This window comes from Delphinapterus leucas, chromosome 6 (genome assembly GCF_059928025.1).
Source record: "Delphinapterus leucas isolate spDelLeu-1000000601 "Yukka" chromosome 6, BTC_Dleu_Yukka2, whole genome shotgun sequence".
Lineage (NCBI taxonomy): Eukaryota > Metazoa > Chordata > Mammalia > Artiodactyla > Monodontidae > Delphinapterus > Delphinapterus leucas.
In genome coordinates this window covers 75152410-75174093 of record NC_143134.1, presented here as the reverse complement: position 1 = coordinate 75174093, position 21684 = coordinate 75152410, and the positions used below count along the sequence as shown (strand labels likewise).

General features: G+C 42.9%; 1 protein-coding gene across 3 annotated transcripts in view; it reads right to left on the bottom strand.

The window, feature by feature from the left end:
* The window catches only part of ENTREP1 (endosomal transmembrane epsin interactor 1), a 66429-nt gene that overhangs the window by 8208 nt on the left and 36537 nt on the right, over positions 1–21684 (bottom strand). For 2 of the 3 annotated variants that reach the window (XM_022573548.3, XM_089913281.1), the window contains 8 exons: positions 20867–20977; positions 13532–13660; positions 11914–12021; positions 11660–11793; positions 5207–5336; positions 4955–5033; positions 3488–3640; positions 935–1227 (listed from right to left, as the gene is read on the bottom strand). In XM_022573548.3, the coding sequence (XP_022429256.2) occupies positions 935–1227; positions 3488–3640; positions 4955–5033; positions 5207–5336; positions 11660–11793; positions 11914–12021; positions 13532–13660; positions 20867–20977 (1137 nt within the window). The remainder of the gene's footprint in view (positions 1–934; positions 1228–3487; positions 3641–4954; positions 5034–5206; positions 5337–11659; positions 11794–11913; positions 12022–13531; positions 13661–20866; positions 20978–21684) is intronic. The other variant, XM_089913282.1, reaches the window with a different exon arrangement.

Here is a 21684-nt window from a genome sequence, read left to right as displayed (position 1 = left end):
AAGTGAGGTGGGGATTCGTTCAATCTGCCTGAAAAACGTACCTAGGATCCAGTATCTGGCAATGACCCTGAGAATCAGGCCAACTCCACTCAAGAAGTATTTGATGGGCACGTAATACCCACAGGCACAGCCAAGTAACACCCGTGAGCCACTGTGCACTGAGGTCTCCAACGGCCACCCCACAGACATGGAGCTACAGAGCAAACACCCAAAAGGTAAACGCTGCTTTTGAAAGAGGTGGGTGAGGAAAGCTGCGACCCATTCCCACTTCTCATCAGAGGGAAATTCCATTCACTCAGAGATACGGGTGTAGAGACCACCTAGTCCAACACTTCACTTTAAAGACGAGAAACCCGACACGCAAGTGGAATATTTACGTGCCCGGTTTTATCTTTTCACAGGCTACTTGTTTGGGGATTGCCATGTGTTTTTTAATAAATGGAAGGGAAAAGATGTTCGTTCCTTTAAGTCTATCAGCTTAGGTAATCTTGCCAAACATTTCATGGGAACGTGAACGGCTCCCAGAATCTTGCCAGTATTAAAATTCACATATGTCCATCATTGTCGAAGGGCTGAAAAAACATGCCAGATCAAGGGAAACGTTCAGCTTAGGAAATGGAATGTTAAATGTACTCCACACTGCCCATAGCCCTTGCTTTCATCCCTGAGCTGCTCCCTTTTCTTTTTCCAAGCATGCTTCCATATCTCGGAAAAATCGGTTTCTCTTCTCTTGGGCCAAGAAGGCTGTGGCAATGTCACATGTGAAAAGAAAGCACGCAACTTCCTCCTCTCCTTCCCCACACCTCCTAACCCCATTCCCCTTGATACAGTGACCATGGACTTTCTGTGCCTTCGACAGGAAACCAGAGAAGCTGCTTCAGCTGCTATGGAAACAAGTCATCGGATTCATGCCTGATATTAATAATAAAACTACCTGTTCTAGAAAACTGGCACTTGTGATGGCTTCCTCCATGTACTCCTCATCGGACTTCAAAACAGATTTAATGTTTTCTACAAGTTCATGGATGTCCGGGGTCATGCTGCAGGAGGACTGCTCCAGGAACCTCGCCACCAGCAACTTGGTGTCCATGTAAGATTTGTAATCTATTAAAGACCTCGGTCTGCATCTCGAAGCCCGGGATCTCAACCCTCTTCTCAAGGTCACCGCAGCCAGGTCTGGTCTTCCCTCAGTCTGAGTCGCGGCTTCACAGCTGAGCACGGGGACAGCTGTGGGCAGAGACAAACAACACGCACCTTTTGGCCAAGCCCCGTGAACACACATCTGTACCTGAAACAGCATAAACCACGAAATTCCACGTGGAAAACATGTGACAAATGCTGACGGCCATGCACATCTTGCTTTTCCTCTTGCAGGAGGAAAAAAAAGAAAAAAAAAACCCCAACACCTATGACACGAGCTTACTCCTTGAAGTGTAATTTCAATAGGACACGTCCCCCAAATATTTTATTGTGCCACATAAAACGCAACCATCAAGGTAAAGAGAGATGACAGAGAAGAGCATCCAGAATGTAAATCATGATGGAGCAATGGTTTCATGGGGGTGATCACCAATATATAGGGATGGTTTGGGCAGGCAGAAAAAACACAGTTGACTGATGGAAGAATGTTCTGGGGAGAGGATGAAGAAGCCACAGGAAGAGAGGAACTGAGGAGAGACGAGACTTGTGGGATGAATGGAATGCTCTGCTCACATTGACTGTACCTTTGTCCTAAACATCCTCAGGGGCACTGTACTGACTTATAGTATCGACGTCACACCATGGCTGGGAGGTGGCGCTAGGGCTGACTATTACAGAAAGAGAAATCTAGTGCAGAAAAGGTACATGTCATTCTGGAAGTCAACAGAGGGCCTGGGAAATCCACCACAGGCTAATTTCCACAACTACTACTTCAGCAAGGGTATAAGGACGGGCAGAACATTACTGCACTGGCAGATGGGTGAAGTGAAATCAGGCCTGGTCTCCACATGTTCATAAGCCAGCCAGCAGCCTTCAGTGTACACAACACTGGAGATTTCAGTCTGTGAAGGTCTGACAAGCAGGAATTTAGATATTCAAGGAAGAAGGGAGGCAGGGGGTGGGAAAACGGGTGGAGGAAGGGGAGCATTCCTTTTCCTCTGGAGAAAGGCAGGCATGAGGAGTTCTAAACAGGGGTTGGCAGCCGTCTTCCTCGGCTGCCACGTGCACATCACAGAGAACCTGACTCTTCGCGGAACACTCACTACAGACACTCATGTGTGAGGACAGAGTCAGGGACTCCACTGTCGCTTGAAGGCGACCTGGTCCCTTCCACAGCAGAGGACTCCAACGGGTAAACACGTGTCATCCTTGCCCCTGCAGCGCTGCAGAAGGAGAGCGGGTTCTGGAAAGATCTCGTTAAGCTGTGTAGACAGCCAAGTTCCTGTGGAAGCTGCAGGTGGCCATCCCGAGTCCTCAGCTTGCCAGGTGGGGCAGAGAACCCCACGGTGAAGACAGGTCCGGGGAGCTGAGGGGCCAGAGGGCGCTCAGTCCCGGGGCAGGACTCCTCCCCGCTCAGAAGCTGCTGGAGAGACAAGAGGAGTGTTCCCTCTGGCTCCCACACGGTCAGTCCAGAGCTGTAGCAAACAACACAGGCTGTCAGGGGGACAAAATACAACTAGGAGGTGACGTGGGGCCCGGGACAGAGCAGGACCAGAGGGTCTGCAAAGCTGTATTTGCACAGAGCTTGAAGACAGCATAGGCAACTTGTTAGGACAAGTCACCGAAAGAAGCCTGTGCTGGTGGGATTACAGACTTTCATTTTCTTCCTTTATTTCCTCTATTTTTTTACAATTCTCTACAAAGAAGAGGTATTTGAAGATGTTCAGGCAGTCATATATTCAGAAAAGAAGATTCAATGTCATTTTCAGTTTAAAATTTTTTTTAATTAAAAAAATTGTAACTATTAAAATTTTAAATTATTCAAATAACATCTATACACAAACAAACTCAAAACAGAAAGGGAGAGAGATGGAGTGTGAGAGCTTCGCTCTATGCAAAGTTCTTAAAGCAAGGTCAGATTTAAATAATTCAATCTACTCATACACAGTAAAAAGATAACTAGTGTTGAATTTCAGAAGAGGGCGGTAAAAAATACACCCCTTTGGAGTTTTTCCTGGAGAGAGAATGTTCACTCCCACAGGACTGGGAGCATCTAGGAATCAGAACTAGGTTTGCACGGTCTTCTTCGTGTGGTACCCAGCACAGTATCACGTGCAACCAAACACTTCTGATGACAATGACTTGACAAGAAAAATTCTTACCAGCCTTAAAAGACATGGTAGATGTCTATCCTTAACGTGCATGCAGAATACCTGATTTTCCCAAGACCTGTCAGCCCCCCTCCAAGCTCTCTCTTGAACCCCAGGGCCTTGGGTGGCCAGAGCCACTCGGCACCTATAGGCGAACAAGCACAGCGCCCCGCGAAGAACTTGGGAAATGACATCACCTCTCTCTGCAGAATGATGAAGCACAGGGTCACTCTTGGATCTTGTCCTCGGGGGCTGGAGAGCTCTCCGGTTCCTCGCCGGACATAGCTGGTTGGAGCTGGGAGTTGAAATGGATGCGCTTTCTTCTCCAGGTGTGTTAGGAATGTCCCCACCTGATTTTTTTTTTTTTTTTTAAAGAGGAGAAACAGAAATCATTTCTGTTCAGCTGGCACCTTCAACATGCTGGGCAGGAAACACCTGTGAGCCCAAACCTTCTGGGACAAGGGTAATACAGTTCATAATATTTGCTTAGGCTGTGGGCCCAGTAAGTTTTTATCTTGCAGCACCGTGGGAAATGCTGCCTCCTCAAACTACCCCTCCACACCTAAAACAAACAAACAAACAAAAAGCTCTAAATCCAGGAGCAGAAAAAGAAGCCATGCTAAAATGCCTAAAGGTGCTTGACGTCTTCTCCAGTGGAGCAGCCTCGTGCAGCACTGGAAAGGTCCTAGCCGTTTTACCCTTTCTGACAACTCAGGCTGACCTTGATTAGGTGGAAGGTGATGGGGGTACAGGCGGGGTGGCTGCCCTGGGGCTGCAGGCCAAATGCAAGCAGAGGGTGTGTCTACAGGCTAGGCTGGGAAACTCCCGGAAAGCCAAGTTAAAGAGCCAGTGGCCACTAAATGAATCAAAGCACTCTGGAACTGGATGACTGCTGTTCAGGAAAATAAAGTCCCATCGCTTGTGAGCCTGACTCGTGGTTTGGGAAACTTTTTTAAGAAATGGAAGAATTAAAAACATACTTAGGAAACAGAACCCTGCTGCATAATTCTACTTAAGATGGAAGGTGAACAGAGCAGAAATCCATTCTAAATGGCGCTGCTGAAAAATTACCTCCACCTAAAATAGCTGAAAGTTGATCCATTATTTATCACCATTTGCAATTTTGTCCTGTGGACAGTTCTCTGGGCCATTTAAAACCTCTCCAAAGAGAGAAAGCAGTAACAATGTTCCCTTAAGTTACAAGGATAACTGTAAATGGACTCTAGTATTTAATGCAGGATTGCAAATCAGCATTCAGTACATGTGAAGGCAGTATGACCTGGGTCCTTGGTTATAAATGAGCAAATCACTCTGCAATAGGTAAAACTCTTTTTGTCTCTTTACAAGAGCTTATCTTATTTTAACAGGAGAAAAAAATCTTAGATCAGAAAACACAGGAAAACCAAATTAAACTCTGTAATCCATTTCTGAAAAGTCTGGTTATTCATAAAAGATTCTAAAGATATCTTTATTTCTGTTCACATATTATTTCCTACTTGTAAGCCCTAAGAGTTGATAATATTTTTACACCCAGAAAAAAGGATATAGCTTGAACCATTTGCTCCAAGAATATTTGACCTCCAACAAAATATCGTACAGATGATCATTTTACCATTTTTAGTCTACTGAATCATGAGTTTGGGCAGCAATAATGTATTTATTACCTTGAATCACTGGCATGCAGATCGGTTCCAAAGGGCTGGTGGCAGCTTCCGATCCTTCTGCCATTTGGAATGAAGATCCCTGCAACACAGGAAAAAAGAGCGTTGTCTGTTGATATTCAGCTCAGCCATCATCTGGACTGGAGTGAACTTGAAAAGATCTACAGGGCATGGTCCCTTCCCCACCCCGCTCTCTGTGTGGCTGCTTTTCCTACTTGCCGTCAATGTACCAAAGAGAAACTCTATGGACAGTACCTGCTGCTGGTCCGTCTGGCTCACCACAGCTTCATAGGGAGGCGGGGGGTCCAGAGGACAGAACACTTCCACGCCTTTGATTCGCGCTCCGTAGATATGTGGCAGTGGTATAACATCAGGACCAACCATCCTAGGAAGAGCATCCTGGCATCAGGAAGCATGTTCTGGCCATCTGATGGTAGTGGCTCCAGCATACTGGCCTTCGCCTCTAGAGGGTTATCCACTGACAATGGGTAAAATCACTCGCCGCTCCACGCTACAACCTCCTGGTCCAGGAGCAGGGGAATAACCTAAGCTGCTCTCGGATGGAGTGCCCAGAATTCTTAGGCAAGTGACCACATAGAAAATGCAATACCATCATTCCTCTTAAATTTACTAGTCAAAGAGCAAACAACAATCCATAAGAGACAGAAAGCGAATTAGTGGTTGCACAGGGGCTTGGGGAAAGGGGGAGTGACTGCTTAATGGGTACGGGGTCTCCTTGGAGGTGAGGAAAATGCTTTAGAACTAGACGGAAGTGATGGTTGCACCATATTGTGGATGTACTAAATGCCACTGAATTATACACTTTCAAAAGATTAATTTCATGTTATGTGAATTTTACCTCAATAAAAAACAAACAAAGGATTCAGGGAAACTCAATTATTTGTTACATTAGTACATGACAAAAGTTTCTTGCCCAGGTTTCCCTCACGTCTGATTCATGGTAGAAACTCACTATTTGTTAAATAAATGTTTGAAATAATGAATACATTTTTCAAAAAAAAAGTGAACAACATCACAGCTCAGAGACAAAGCAGCAATGCTGCAGGAGGAATTACAGAGTGCCTCTTCCTAAAGGTGGTCATTCAACAAACACTGATGGAGCGCTTGCTGTAGCTGTGGCTGTTGGCCTGTGGGTGAGAGACCTTTGATAGCAAAAAATAAAAACAAAAAACCCATAAGATTTTCCGCCAGCATTCCCAGAAGGTTACACACACACACAAATTATCTAGATAACAAAGAACCTAAATTTGTAAACGACAGCTAAAAATACATGAAAGTTTGTACCTTAGGACAAAACTTTCAGTTATAAAATACGTGCAGATAAGTCCTGGGGATGTAATACACGGCATGGTGACTATGGTTAATAATACTGCATGGCGTATTTGAAAGTTGTTAAGAGAGTAGGTCGTAAAAGTTCTCAGCACAAGAAAAAAAAAACTTGTAACTATATGTAGTGATGGGTTAACTAGATTTATTGTGGTGATCATTTTACAATATATACAAGTGTTAAATCATTACTTGTTTACCTGTAACTAATACAATGTTATATGTCAATTATATCACAACTTGAAAAATACAGAGAAGACAAAAAAAACTGTACTCAGGCCATGAAGTGTTGGAGAAAGAAAAAAATGTAATAGCAAAAGTTTAACGTTTGTTCTTGAAATGCAAAAATGGACATAAACTAAAGGAGATTGACGAAAAGACAAATGGGGCCAGCTGCCTACAAGGGACTGCTTTTGTTTTGTTTTGTTTTCGAAAGGTGCTCTCTGCATTTATGGTTGTTTCATTTGTGCCCATTTACAAAAATGCAATTGGTGCAAGAAAAAAATTGAAAAAGATGTGATATTCTGTCTTCCTAACAATAAAACTTCTGGAGTTCTGGGATTTAGAAGGATGAGACTCCTACAGCCTGAATGAAAAAGTGAGAAAGTGCTCCCCTTTTTTCCTGCATCTTTATTCAAAAACAAGACTCTCAGCTCGTGCTTGACCTGAGAGGAAAGGAGAAGGTCACGTGCTGACACCCCAGGCAGGGATGTGTGCAGGCTCAGCACATCTGAGGAGAGGCACCTGCAGGAATGGTCCCTCCCTAGCATGGCTGGGAGGGGTCCTGGTAAAGTCATCAAGAAAGGGATATTCTTCTCCCTTAGAGGAGGACTTGCCCACGGGTTTCACGCCAACTCTCCATTCCAGCTGAAGCTGTTTAAGAACTATAAACACCAAGTGACTCCAGGAATACAGACCCTTCGTGGACCTGACTTTGAAGACTTTCCTGACCAATGAACAAGGCAACTTGTTTTACTCACTGAGACCTATGCACTCCTTCCTTCGGCTCCAGAGGGCCAATCTTTAATCCTTAATTAGCATAATCCTGTGAGCATCTTTCCGGCACTTACAGTCCCCCCTCAGCCAACTCCCCATGCATTTCTTCACTGTGGTGTCCCTGCCTGAAAAGTTCATCCCCCAGCTTTGCTTGTTAGCTCTGGTGCTGTATATTTCATGTTCCCAACCCAGTGGCTACCTATATGTTCCTATAGAAGAGAGAGGGCTTGCTTAGGACCAAGAAGTGGGAGGAACGGGCTTCACTTTAGATCCTGAACTACTACAGAATCTCTTCAAGTAGGAAAACTGGGGGGAGAAAGGGGGTACACTTTATCTAAATTGGCTGAAAAATGAATGGCTTCTATGGTGGTTATTACAATGACCAGCAAAGCCTCATTTAGATGGAAGATGCTGCTAGAGTTGATGTAGCAGGAAAGTTCCTTTCCTACTAAGCTACTTTTCCTTATTTGTACCACTTTTGGGTAAATAAGGATCCATGGAGGGAAATAGGTCTGTTTGCTACAGGTTTTGTTCGTGATCCCTTATGGTACTCAACCCAGCTATAGAGCAGAATCACCCAGGAGGGTTCCTAAACTGGGCATGGCCCAGGCCTTACCTCTAGAAACTCTGCCCTAGTTGCCTGTGGTGGGGCCCAGGTATCTGTATGCTGTCAGTGCTCCCAGGTGGTTCCAAGGCACAGCCAGGACTGAGACCACTGCTAAGCAAAATGGATTATGGTGGTTGAAATCAAAACCCTGTTATATCTGGGAAAGGTGATCAAACTTTTACTGAAAATGAGTGTCTTTAGAAAACTGTTGCCTGATACGGTAGGGGTAAGATTAAGGGCTAAATGTTTCTTAAGAGTAAGAAACATGCCAAGAACATCTGAAACCATGCAACTAACAATGGTAGAGCACAGTCTAAAGCTTTTGCCTGTAGAAAGATTTTTTTAGCCCATTATCTCATAACAATCCTCTCAGGAGTCACATGACAAGGCAGGTGAATGAGGAAACTGAGGCTCAGAAATGGTAAGAGATCCACCCAAGGTGACCCTTTTAAGAGACTCCAGAGCCTGGGCTTATTCAAATTCATCCCAAAGTCTCCAGGAAACCTTCGCTGGTTCATGCTCATGAGACCTCAAGGTGAACAGGAAACCCAAACAGATCATGCAAAATACGTTCTGCTTTGATGCTACAAATAGGCCCTCAGAACTTATCCAAGGCTGATGGAGCAACTAATATGACCTTGACCAAAGAACGATCCTCCTCTGTGTGCTGAGAGAGCTTGGCCCTTCCACGGGGCACATGTTGGTAGGGGTGTGGGAGTGGGGAGTGAGGCAGGGTCGCCCAGCCCAAAGCTGAGCACAGACAGAGTCAAGCCTAGGCACAGCCCAGCTCCACTTGAGTTTGGGTTTTGAAGTTCATTTGGAAAGGAAATGGGTGGGCCTTGTTGCTTTCACCTTTAAGAAATGCCCAGGTCAACCTGGCTCCCATGCGCTCATCTTCAGTTTTCTCTAGCAGGTAACATCCCCACAGTATAACCAGGTCCACATTCACGAATTAGGTTGGAGACTTTCCTTTTTGACTCCTGGCTCAAGCCAGTTTCTGAGACTGTGGGACTCCCTGGAGTAGAGGAGATGGGGTACACAGCCCCCTCCAGTACTTACAAATTGATTCACAAAGTAGATAACCATCTTTGGATAGAAGCCTTGACTGCAATCAGGCTTCTACTTATGAGAGTAACTTGAGAAGCCCTTTTTCAAGGAGATACCAATGCATGAAATGGTTGTATTTATAGAAGTTAAATAAATAAAGCTCTTCTGAGAGGTCTTAATACCTTACAGGAAAAGGGGAGCCTGTATTACGTGAAAACTCTTAACATAACTGATTGTGGAAATATTAATGATAAACATCTGTTAATATTCTTGCCTGCCTGCTTATAAGAAAGAAAATTATCAATTGGGGTTAAACAGCTAGTGTCTATGATGTTGATTTATACTGAGAATCTAACAAAGTCAGTCAAATTTAAAAATATCTCTGATAGAATATGTATCTAAAGGTGAATAAATTTAGCCATTTAAAAAAGGAGAGTGGGCAAGGGGCAGTGGGGGAGACAGGGGCATGGGATTAAGAGACACAAACCACTATGTATAAAATAGATAAGCAACACAAAATATTGTACAGCACAGGGAAATACAGCCATTGTTTTGTAATAACTTTAAATGGAATATGACTATAAAAATATTGAATCACTACGTTGTACACCTGAAACTAATACAATATTGTAAATCAACTACAATTTTTAAAATATACATAAAATGTTAGAAAAACCAAAGAAAGTGGGCTGCATTCAGATATTGGTAGAATTTTAGAAAATGAGGCTATTTGCCCATTGGAGGTATGAGCTAGTGCTCCAGGTATATACTTTAGGCCAAGCATTCTTGTTCTCTCAAGGGTGCTCTGCATAACCCCCTGCCCCATGTTCCTCTGGGAAGTTCTGGTTGGTAGAGCCCTTGATGACAAGCTTGTCTGTCTTCTTCCAACTCAGACTTGGCCAGGGGTTGGCTCAGAGGGGCAACTCCAGGGATGCACCCAGATCCTCAAAGACCCACAGTGATAAGCATGACTATGGAGGTGCAGAGAAGAGAAAGGAAAGAGGGAAGAAGGCCAGGGGATCCCACAGGTCAGCACTACTTCTAATCCCACAAGAGTTACTTTTCCTTTCTGCCACAGCATGAAATTAAATGTCTGCTGCCTCCTCTTAGGTCAACCAAGTGCTCACCCACAACCTCAGAGAGCCAAGGAACTCTTCTTGAAAAGGGCATTTCTCTCCCCAACCATGAAGTAACAGGCACTTTTACTGTCCTTCAATGTGCACTCTGCAGACAGCCTGAGATTGGGCTACGTTTTTAGCAAACGTGTCCTATGGTACACAAAGAATATGTGTTTTGTTGCTATGTCCCTCTGGCCTCTGTAATTCTTGGCTCATTTCCTAAAAGACTAGCGAAGCCATCCTGGCCCCTGAAGCTTCGAAATTCCAGCCCACCAGTCCCTGTACAACAGGGAGGCTGAGCTGTCCCCCAGGCCATCTGTCCAGCCAGCTGATGTCCCTTCCAGCTTTGCGGTCATCTCTTATTTCCACCGAGGTGGGTGGGCAGGGGAGGGGCTAGAGTGGGGTTTAGATACGAGTCTGAGAGACAAGTCAGGAAGATAACCCATTGAAAAGAACAGTAACAGTGTCTGGGTGGGAGCTCCCACTGGTGACCTCTTTCAAAATGACATGTGGCTGCCCTGAGCACTAGAAAATGGATTTCCAAAAACCCCAATCCTGACACCAAATTTGTCAGACAACTCTCCACGTGTACCTCAGGGTTAAAAAGTAGAAATTCCAAGCCCTCTCAATAGCAAGGGAAAGACACTAGTCTTTTTTCTAGAATTCAGAGATTTGTTTTTTAGAAGTTTAAATGTAGGGTTGCTTTAGCCTTTAAATTCGGAGTAAGATCATCACTTCATCCTGGAAGCCAACCCTGACCAGCTGACTCTTCCTTCAAGCTCTCTGCAGCCCACTCACCAGTCTAGGTTAGGAAGTCCTCCTCTTGCACTCAAAATCTCCCTTTTGAGCACTACTGTGATCCTTTCAACACTCATTTATAATGACCTAGACTGTGAGCTCCTTGATAGGGGGAGGAAGTTGGTATAACTCATTTTGAATTCCAATAACCCAGCACAGTAACTAGTAAGCAGCAGAGGATGGATTAAATGTTTGTTGAATGAATAAATGAAGTCATTCTTTAGATTGGTACAATTCTAGAAGTGGCTAACAACCAAATGAATGCATGCAGCACTTCATTCTACAAATAATGATTTCTGAGATTTAAGAAACAGACGATCAAATTTCGAGCCAGAATTTGAAAAGGAGAATAAACACGGTATCTATTTTTTTTCTAGACCAAGGAGATGTAATTAATAATTAACCTTTTTTTAATGGCTGGAAAGAAGTTCATGATTTGAGGACCTGCTGATGGTTTACAATGAATATCGATTTGGCCCGACTGAGAGCGTTTCCAGGGCAACAGCAGTTTTCAATCATGTCAAATTACAGCAGTTATCTCACTGGGTGTCAGTTTTCCTAAGAAGCTAATTGAAATTGAAAAACTATATCCTTAGGTCAAGGTTTGACTTTTCTTTGGTTTCATGCAATTTGTCAGACCAAAAAAGAGAGAGAAAAACCGGACGATCCTGGAAAGTAATACAATGTCTAGATTTTGGAGAGAAGTCAGAGCCCATGCTGTGAGTTCTGGAGACCCTTCGGCCTCAAAACCGAGAGCAGCCCAGAGACCTGGGCGGGGGTATGTAGGGAGGATACCTGCGGTTCGTCCGGGGTGTGCACGAGTAAAACGTGGCGAAATAGGAAGGGGGAGGCACTGGCGGCACAAAGTCGTCAGGGTCTGGGATGCGTCTGTGTTCCTCCACTTCTTCCGCAGAAATCTGGGATTCATCCTAATTAAACAGCACCTCGGTTAGTCAACAGCTCAGGGAGAAAAGCAACGGATGACACAAAAAGGTCCGAGGGTGGGATCAGTGGAGTCACAGACACTCTGCCGCCTTGCATGGACTTACGGTGCAGGATCTTCTGGCTGCAAAGATCTGAAGGTAGCGAAGGGCGGCTGCCACCAAGCAGACGGTGGTGGTCAGGGCATTCAAGGCACACAGGGCGAAAAGGACTTTCTGGAACCAGGAAACAATGACGCACCTGAGTACCTCAAAACTGAGGACCAGAACGCAACATAAAAACTTTGAAAAATAATAATAATACTGCCCCAAGGAAGACAATTCCCATGAGAAAATGCATGTAAAGGACTTAGATGGTGTTTGGCTCATGCTGGGTGCCAAACAAACACTGGTTATTATTAACACTGTCATGCAATAGTGTGTACTTCTTAATTTTAAAAACTTATCTTAGAAGATTCCTGTCCCGGGCAGACCTGGTATTACCATATTTCTTTTTGCATCAGAATCCTGTCTGGAAATATCCCTTCCAGGAAAGTACTGAATTTCTCTTCTGAAGTCAGTGTACCCAGTGATAGCAAATCCCAACCTCCCCCCTCCCACAGACTCCCACCAGGAGAGCACACTGCTTAATTCGTGGCCACTGATGCTATTTCAGGAGCCACTGGCAGAGCTGCCCCGGGCACCCAATGAAGACAACACAGGGGGCAGGCTGGCCCGAGTGTCAACAGGGCTTGTCTCCTCTAAACACATGTCTCAAAATAGCAGCAAAGCCAATTCCAAAAGTTTCTGTTGCCACAGTCCTGGCTGCTTAGCGGGGCTTTCCCCAAGCAAAGTCCTGGCTCAGAAAGTTTGGGAGTGACTCAGCTACCGAAAATCCAGAAGCCAAAGAAAGAAGGCCATTTTCACATCCTCCAAAACTCAGAGAGCTGACAGCTTCTCTCTCTTTGCTTAGAGACTCCTCTTCCCCACAAGAAAATAAACCCAAAACAAAGATCTAAAGAAAGCCATCAGTGACGGACCATCCAAAAGCTAGTATCTCAGGGTTCACCAACTGAGCTTCTCACTCACTGGGCTAACAGACCTTAAGTCAGGACGTGATTTTTATCCAATTCCCTAATAAAGGTTAATTTTGTATTTCTCTTCAGCTGGTATCATTTGCTTTTCATCTCTTTCGCTTAGTATAGTTGCGGCCTATTAAACAAGAGGTAGTGTCTTGAATTTCTCTTGTACTTTCTGGCCAATACATCTCCTTAGTCTATGTGTTTTAGAATGGCAGCACTCAACAGCCTACAGGATTCATTTAAGCCAACAAAGGAGCATTAGAACAATAACAAATGGGCATGGACTTTAGAGGCTCTGCTAAAACTACATCTTATATGTGTAGCTACATCATGGGTGTGTATGTGTGCATATGTGTGCATGTATATGTATATGTAAATTCACATACGTACACATAGACATGTGTATGCATTTAGGCTCCTTTACATTTTTTACTAGCTTATAATTCTTGAGCACAAAGAAGCTATCCATTCATAACTTAAGAGAAACACAATAATCTGTGGGTTCTCAATTCTGTCTCTAGGTCACTGATAAGGAGTCTCTCATATCTGCTTTCAATAGGATTATTTGAAGGAGGTAAAAAAGGAGGAATATTTCAGGGAGCTTTGCCTTCCTTGGGGTCTCTGTGGTGTAGTTACTGGTGGGGGATGGAATCTATTCCAGATACCTTGAGTAGAAGGTGAACAGCACTACAAGGCTGAACTGGGAAGAGTTTCAAGGCATTTTCTTTGTCTGTGCATTTGGCTGGTTGAAATTCTTCACAACAGAAGCAAATCTTGCCTTCACCTAAGTCCACCTTAAGGGGAAAAGGCAGAACAACAATTTAATTGTTAAGTAAGAATACACAGGCCACACCATGGAACACCAATCCTACAGAATGAGATATGGCAGGGTTCAGTGTCAGGCAACGTCTACATCAGTCAGGACAGCCTAGGGTATGCTGGGTAACAACCAGCCCCCAAATTTCAGTGGCTTAATCAACCAAGGTTATTTCTTGACTATGCTACATGGCCACTGCAGGTCAGCAGAGGGCTCTGCTCATCATATTCCCTTAGGGACCGAAGTTGATGGAGCATCTACTATCTGAGGATTGAGGGTCACTATGCTAGAGACACGGAGAGTACATGATGAATTGCACATTGGCACTTAAAGCAGGTTTACAAGGTAAAAGGTAGGACACTCAGTTAAATTTGAATTCAGATAAACAGGTCATTCCTTAGGGTCAGTATGTCCCAAATATTGCATGAGATATGTTTACAGTAAAAAACTATTACTCTTTATTTGAAATTCAAATTTAATTTGGTGTCCTGTGTTTTCACTTGCTAAATCTGGTCACCCTAGCTTAAATCTTCCTCTTGGAAATGACACTCCTCACGTGAGCTCAGTTTCAGTTCCAAAGTAAATCATATGGCTCCACTTAATCCAAGAGGGCAAGCAAGTTCAATCTACCATGTGCCTGGAAGAAGCACAAGGTCTATTTGGTGAACAGTAGCCCTAAACCATGTAGGCTTAAAGAGATCTCTTAGTTCACATCTTCAGTGTGTTCACAGATTCTAGGAGAAGTTTTCTTTATTTGAAGTGATACAATTACTGATGAGTTATCTCATATATTTTTAGTGAGATGCTTTGCAAACTTTGGGTCACTTTTCCAAGTTTCCATTGAGTCAGGTTGGGAACATATGAACTAGCTGATTTGGGCTCATAAGACCCATGATTTGGGAGCAGAGGTTCATTCTTACTTGCTCTGCAGCTTGAGCTGTTAAAGTTGGCTATTCTATTTTGGCTAAAAAGAAAGGCCACACCTCTTTCATACTTGTTCAATTAAACAGGCAGCTTTGACTTCAGTAGCTGCAAAATTCTTCAGGAACCTTTAGGAATGGCTGAACATTTACAATGCTTTTGTTGCTTAACAGAAAAAAAAAAAGACTTTTTTCTCATTGAATTAAGATTCTTATCCTCTAGTCATAGTGGAAAATTTCATGGTAGTTTCCATATTAGGAGGAAACTTAGTTCCTTCTAATATAAGTTGACTAGGAAGCCAAAGGGAAAAATTTGTACCACTGGATTACACAATTTTTGGTTTGGTTTTCTTTTTCTTTTGAACTGCAATTCACATACACAAATCATAAGCATACCATTCAAGGAATTTAGAGCCATGCATATACCTCTGTAACCCAAACCCTTATCAACATACAGAACATACCATCACCAGAGAAAATTCCTTCATGTCCCTTCCTATGGATCCCTGCCCACACCCTCCAAAGAGACAACCACTGTTTGGATATTTTTTCCATATAGATTAGTTTTGCCTCTTCCAGAGTTCCATGAATCCTACAACATTTTTTATTCCTTGTCCTTAAATCATATTGAAAGGGACGCATTGCTAAAATAAACACTGATGCCCAGATTTTATATAAATTTTGCCTCTGATACAAAGAATTACAACTAGAGTTACCTCGATGGCCTCCATAATCTACCAATTCACAACCACTTTGGTTTACTGTCTTTTCCTGGTTTGTCCACAGAGATTGTTATCTCAGCAACGTCCCCACACCTAGATCCACGACTCCACAACAAAGGCACAAGGCTGTTTCTATTTGAATTTTTCTTTCATTGCCTCACATTTTTGAAGGTACATCCTGCTGCTAATATCTAGATTCTTGGCTTCTAAAGGAAAACTACTGTGGACATTCAGACAGGACTTCCCTAGGCAGGTGGGAACTATTCTTTCCCCTCAGGGATCGCTGACTTTCTCTTCGCTGCTCTTCCATAGTTAATCATATCCTTACACCAGGCTAAATTCATAAGGTAAATATTACTCCCAATGGGCTTCCTCCTTGAAAGTCTCCTGCTGAGAACTTCCTGTTTTAATACTAACAGCATTATTTAGTATAACAAAGAAGCACCTAATAGAGATGATTCATTCTTCTCATGTCTCCATTCTGTTCATGTACACAAGGCCCTCTCTCACCAAGCAGGAACCAAGCTCACGTTTTTCAACGCGACACAGTGCAATTTCCATTTCTTACATTGTATAAGCCTCAAGATCTTACCTGAGGACTTCACCTCCCCTAGGTAAGACTGGGTGTCATCTTACAAAGTACTCCCTTCCCACATGAGTCCATTCTTAATCCAAGGCATTATTTTAAGACAGAAACCAATCCTGTGTGGGCTGCACATACAGAAACCTCAGCTCTCTGGACTTTGGATGGCAAGATTTTCCAGGTAAGTGATAATTAATCCCTTTAAACAAAGGATCTTATCTGAAAGTTAATCACTATGCAAACAATAATGAATATCTATCACTGTGCCCAGCTGATACAGGAAAGCCCTGAGGCTTCGTGCAAAATGATTCTAGGCAACCGTGCCTTTTGTGTTCCTCATTCTTCCTGTTTCTGACCCTTCACCTGCCTTCTTAATCCCATCTGCCCAATATTTCTGAAAACTTATTCTAACTTCTCTTCAATGTCTTTAACCGTCTGCAAACAACCCTGTTCGAATCTCCCCATTCTTAAATGAAAAACATCCCTCTTTCATACTTGATACTATTACCTGAAGCTGTCAGATCCTCTCCTTCCTCCCATCATCAATCACTATTATGGCTCTCTATCCTAGCCGCACATTAGAATCTTCTGGGAAGTTTTCCCAAAAATGACGATGCCATCTTTAGCAGCTAGGGAACTGCAAATTAAAGTAACGATGAGATCTCGACTTAGCCCCATCAGTCTGGCAAAAAATTAGAGTGTAACACTTGTTGTAGGTAGAGGGTTACTGGTAGAAACGTAAGTTAAAGCTCTTTAATAAAGGAACTGTCCATACATTTTAAATTAAATATACTTATTCCCAACCACTTCGGAAAACCGTTGAGCAGTTTCTTTTAAAGTTAGACATACGTTTACCACATGACCCAGCAATTCCATACTTATGTATTTACTCAAGAGAAATGCAAACAAGCCCCCAAAAAACATTATACAAAAATGTTCAGAACAGCTTTGTTCATAACACCCCTAAACTGGAAACAACCCAAATGCCCATCAACAGGAGAACTGATAAAACAAACTGTGCTATTTTTATACAATGAAATATTGCCCTGATTAAGAAAAGAGAGTGAGAAGGGAAGAGCAAACAACTGATATGACCCAAAAACATGGATGAATCTCAAAAACATCATGCTGAGCTAAATAAGTCAGACACAAAAAGGTACATGACTCCACCTGCATGAAGTTCAAGAACAGACAAAACGAAAACTCTTTGGTTGGTCACCAAACTCTCTTATGGTGAAAGAAACTGGAACAGTGGTTGCCTATGAGAGAGTTGAGACTGCTTGAAAGAAGACAGCAAATCTTTCTAAAGTGATAAAAATGCTCTAGATTTTGTCTGGGGTGTATACATGAGTGTATTTGTCATGATGAATGTATACTTTGGTCAAAACTTAATGAACTGCACACTTGAGATCTGGTCATTTCGCTATAGGTTTTATCTCAGTTTTTTAAAAAATGGATAGAATCATCAAATGGTTGAATGTGCTATAAAAAAAAAAAATGAGACAAACAGAAGAACAATCCTTCTCCTGGGAGCCTACTCCACTTAGGTCACAGCCCCGATGGAGATCTGCAGAACAGTATTCATAGCAGCACTGCTTCTATCTGTCAAAACCCAAACCACAACGGACAACAAGAAAATAGAGAACTGACTTGTTCAAAGGAAAAAAGGGTGTTAGAGCTGTACCTAATATATCTTTAAGTGAGAAAAACAATATGCAGGGAAGTGGATACAAAAGCTCCCATTTCTGAAGAATAAGTAGTGAACAACCCCACCCCATACACACCTACATAAGGTTACATGAGCATGAAACATGAAAGGAAATCCCCCAGCTTGTTACCGTGGATTCAGGGTGACTGGTGTAGATGGTGAGGCAAAGAGGGAAGGAGAGAATCCCTTCCTCAGAAAGACTCCACTTGCCAAATACGTTCCCTAATGAAAAACAATTACAATATGGTCCTGTTGATGAAAAATTAGGTGTGTTTTTATCCATAAAGACATGCAAAAAGCCTGTCAAATGGTTAACTATGATGTCCCCAAACAGTGAGATTTCAAATGATTTTTAAGTTCCATCCTACACTTTTATGGCTTGTCCAATTATATGATCAGAAACAATCCCAGAGTTGGTTTTGTGGTGGGAAAATTTTTTAATTAAAAATACGCTTTAAAACTTAAAAAAATACTGATGCTAAGACCCCCACACCAGGGCAGTTGAGAATCTCTGAGCATGGGGCCCAAGTCTGGGTATTCTTTAAAAAGTTCCCCTAGGTGATGCTAACAGGGAGTCAGGGTAGAGAAGCACAGAATTTCTCAGAAAAGTCAACCATATAGACCCTTATGCCTTGTAATCTGGCTTCTGTTTGTTCCAGAGCCAACAGTGATCTAACCACTCAGGCTAACTACTAACTAACCACTGCCCTTGGAATCCTCTCCTCTCCTGGCTTCGACCCACTCCCTTTATTTATTTATTGTTCAAGGCCCATCTCAGATACCTACGTTCCAGGTATCCTTTTCCCGTCTTCCCAAGAGTAGAAGTCCTTCTTCTTTTGCACCCCCAGAGCACTGTGTCTCACTCTGATGGCTGATCACAGACTCCCTTGCTTTGCAGCTGGGCATTTATTCATTCCCTCCACAAACACTGATCAAGCACCTGCCATGGTTATCCCACTCCTCTTGCTACGTGATAAACGTCTAGGTCAGAAACGATGTCTGACTTTTCTTTCTACTCTCTGCAGTTTCTAGCATGGGGTCTTGCATATAATAGATGCTACTGTTTTATCGAACTGTCTTTTAAAATATTATGACTTTTCACTTCTAGCCTGTCTGTTCTCTTTGCCCCTTCCAATTTTCTGTGTAATTAGTAACAGGAAGAACAAGCCTTGTTTAAAATTTATTTTCTGGGAACTCTATGTATGTAAAGAAGTCTGTGGGAGGTGCTGTTGAAAACTCCCAAGAAAATACAGAGCCAGACACTGTTCTTAGGAAGATTCCAGACCAGTAGAAGAGAGAAGAAAGGTATATGAATACCTTTAGTCCAAAAAAGGAAAGAGAAATGCTTCAGAGATGTACAGATAGGAATTCTGGAAGATTACCTTCCCTGGGGATCAGGGACTATTTCCTTAAGAAGATCATTGTTGAATGAGGCTTTAAAAGGCTGACACCATTTGGATGAACAGGGATGTAAGGGACAGGGAATGGTCGGGGGAGAGACAGCATTGTCAGAAACAGGAAAGTAGGGCAGGAGCTTGGGTAATGACATGCGGGCTCGGGCTCCATTACAGGGAGTGTGAGTTGCTGCAGGAGGAGAGCAGGATGAGGGCAAATGATACAGGGCCTTAAAAACCAGAAAACATTGTGAGCCTGTGCTTCCAAAACTTACACTTATTAAGTGAGGGAATGACAAAAATCAAAGAAATTTGTGAAGGGTTGTTAAGGAAGAGCAATAGGTTTTTAGTGAGTCCAGGAGGAGCTGTCCTATCTGGGAAGGCCATGAGTTTCACTGCAAGGACCTGGTCACCGTGTTTTGAGAAATGTGGCAGCCTTCTTCACTTGCATCCTGCTGGTTTTGAAAGGGCGAGATTGCCATGGAACCAAGTTCCAAATAGATGAGGTTTACTACAACCTGTAAAGAGTCCACTTCTTTTGCTTTGTGCCACAGGGAGATATTTGTTACAGAAAAGTCCTCTTAAAAAGTTCAGAGATGGCCAACAATTCCACCTTCCAGGCATATATTCCAGAGAACTGACCCATTTCCGTGGCAGCATTGTTCACAATAGCCAAAAGGTGGAAAGAACCCAAGTGTCCTCCGATGGATGAAGGGTAAACAAAATGTGTCCTCTATATACAGTGGAATATTATCCAGCTTTAAAAAGGAAGGAAATTCTGATACCTACTACAACATGCGTACATATTGAGCATGTTATGCTAAGTGAAATAAGCAATTACTAAAAGACAAATACTGTATGATTCCACTTATATCTGGCAACAAGAGCAGTCAAATCCACAGCGTCAGAAAGAGTGGTTGTTGGGCTTCCCTGGTGGCGCAGTGGTTTAGAGTCCGCCTGCCAATGCGGGGGACACGGGTTCGTGCCCCGGTCCCGGAAGATTCCCACATGCCGCGGAGCAGCTGGGCCTGTGAGCCATGGCCGCTGGGCCTGCGCATCCGGAGCCTGTGCTCCGCAACTAGAGAGGCCACAACAGTGAGAGGCCCCCATACCGCAAAAAAAAAAACAAAAAAAAAAACCCAAAAAACAAGAAAGAGTGGTTGCCGGAGGCCAGCGGGAGGAGGGGATGGAAGAGTTTTAGAGATCGGTTGTATAACAATGTGAATGTACTTAATTAACACTACTGAATGGTTAAGATGCTAAATTTTTTGCTACGGGCATTTTACTATAACAATTAAAAATCAGGAAAATAGAAACTGACATAGTACAGGTCCATAACCTCTTATCCACAATTCTGAAATCCAAAAAGCTCTGGAAACCAAAAATTCTGGATTACATTCTGTTGTCCAGACTCCACTGGGATGCTACAGAATAAACAGTATATGCGTCACATTTACCTTCTAAAAACTGGAAAAACTCTGAATGCTGAAACACACCTGGCCTCCAAAGGTTTCAGATAAAGGACTGCTGACCTAAATTCTGATAATATCCATTTTTCCTCTTTAGATGAGAGCAGATAGATATTGATTGTGGACAACTGATCCATCTATTCACTAACTAATGATGCATGTGGTTTCTCCTGGCTGGTCCCTGCTTTGGAAAAAAAAATTGACAACCTGAGTAAAATACTTAGCAGGAAGCTCTTTGTTTTGTTTTCCTGCTTCCTTTTACCAACTTCAGGTTTCATTTTAAGATGCTGCCTGGTCCTGGGTGTTGCCAGCCACACACTGGCACCCGGGAAAGCCGGGCAGGCCAGGGTCGGCCCAGGTGCACAGCGATGATTCAGAACTGCTTACCAGATCACACCTGGGCACGCTGGACACGAACTGGGCCCCTTGGCAGCCTAGGATAAATCCGGCTAAATTCAGGAGGACACACACCACAGAGAGCAGCACAAAAAGGTTCACCTGAAACAGCAAGAAAAGAGGCAGTTAGAAAAAAGACCGTGGCTAAATTCAGAGATAGTTTTGTCTGAGTAAAAAAACTCATATTCTTTCCCTAGAGGAAACATTAAAAAAAAAGTCAGAACAATGTTTTTAATGTACAAACTTTTTTTTAATGTTTTAATGTTTCTAAAACATTTTTTAGAATGTTTTAAATTGTGCTGAGGAATGTCCCTGACCCTCAAGTCTTCTCAGTTTCCAGTCCCTACTTTTCTTGCTCTTTGCAAATGAGGGAGTTCTGTTAGCTGTACACTACCTTAAGCCATGGCTATTTCCTCCTTGAGCCATTGTTATTTTTTTCTGACTTTTACAGGATCATGGTAACTAGACAAATGGAGAATTCTAGAATATAAGTGGAACTCAGGAAAATCAAGGAGCTCAGAGCCATTACCAGCCAGAAATCACAGTATGTGTGAAAATAAAGATGAGTCTTTCTTCAGTTCCAAACAGTGTTGGTACTAAAGAAAAGGTGTGCAGTGATCTTCCATGTACTTGTATCCAAAGTTAAATATTACAAATATTACCCTAAATGATTAAGAATTGACAGAAATCAACCAAGAAGCCAGTATTTACTTAGCGCAAATTAGAGACTACAAAGGCTTTTCAACCTGAGAACTCTGATTACTGTCAAAATCAAACCTTAATGTAAATATAAAAGATTGGAGCTAATG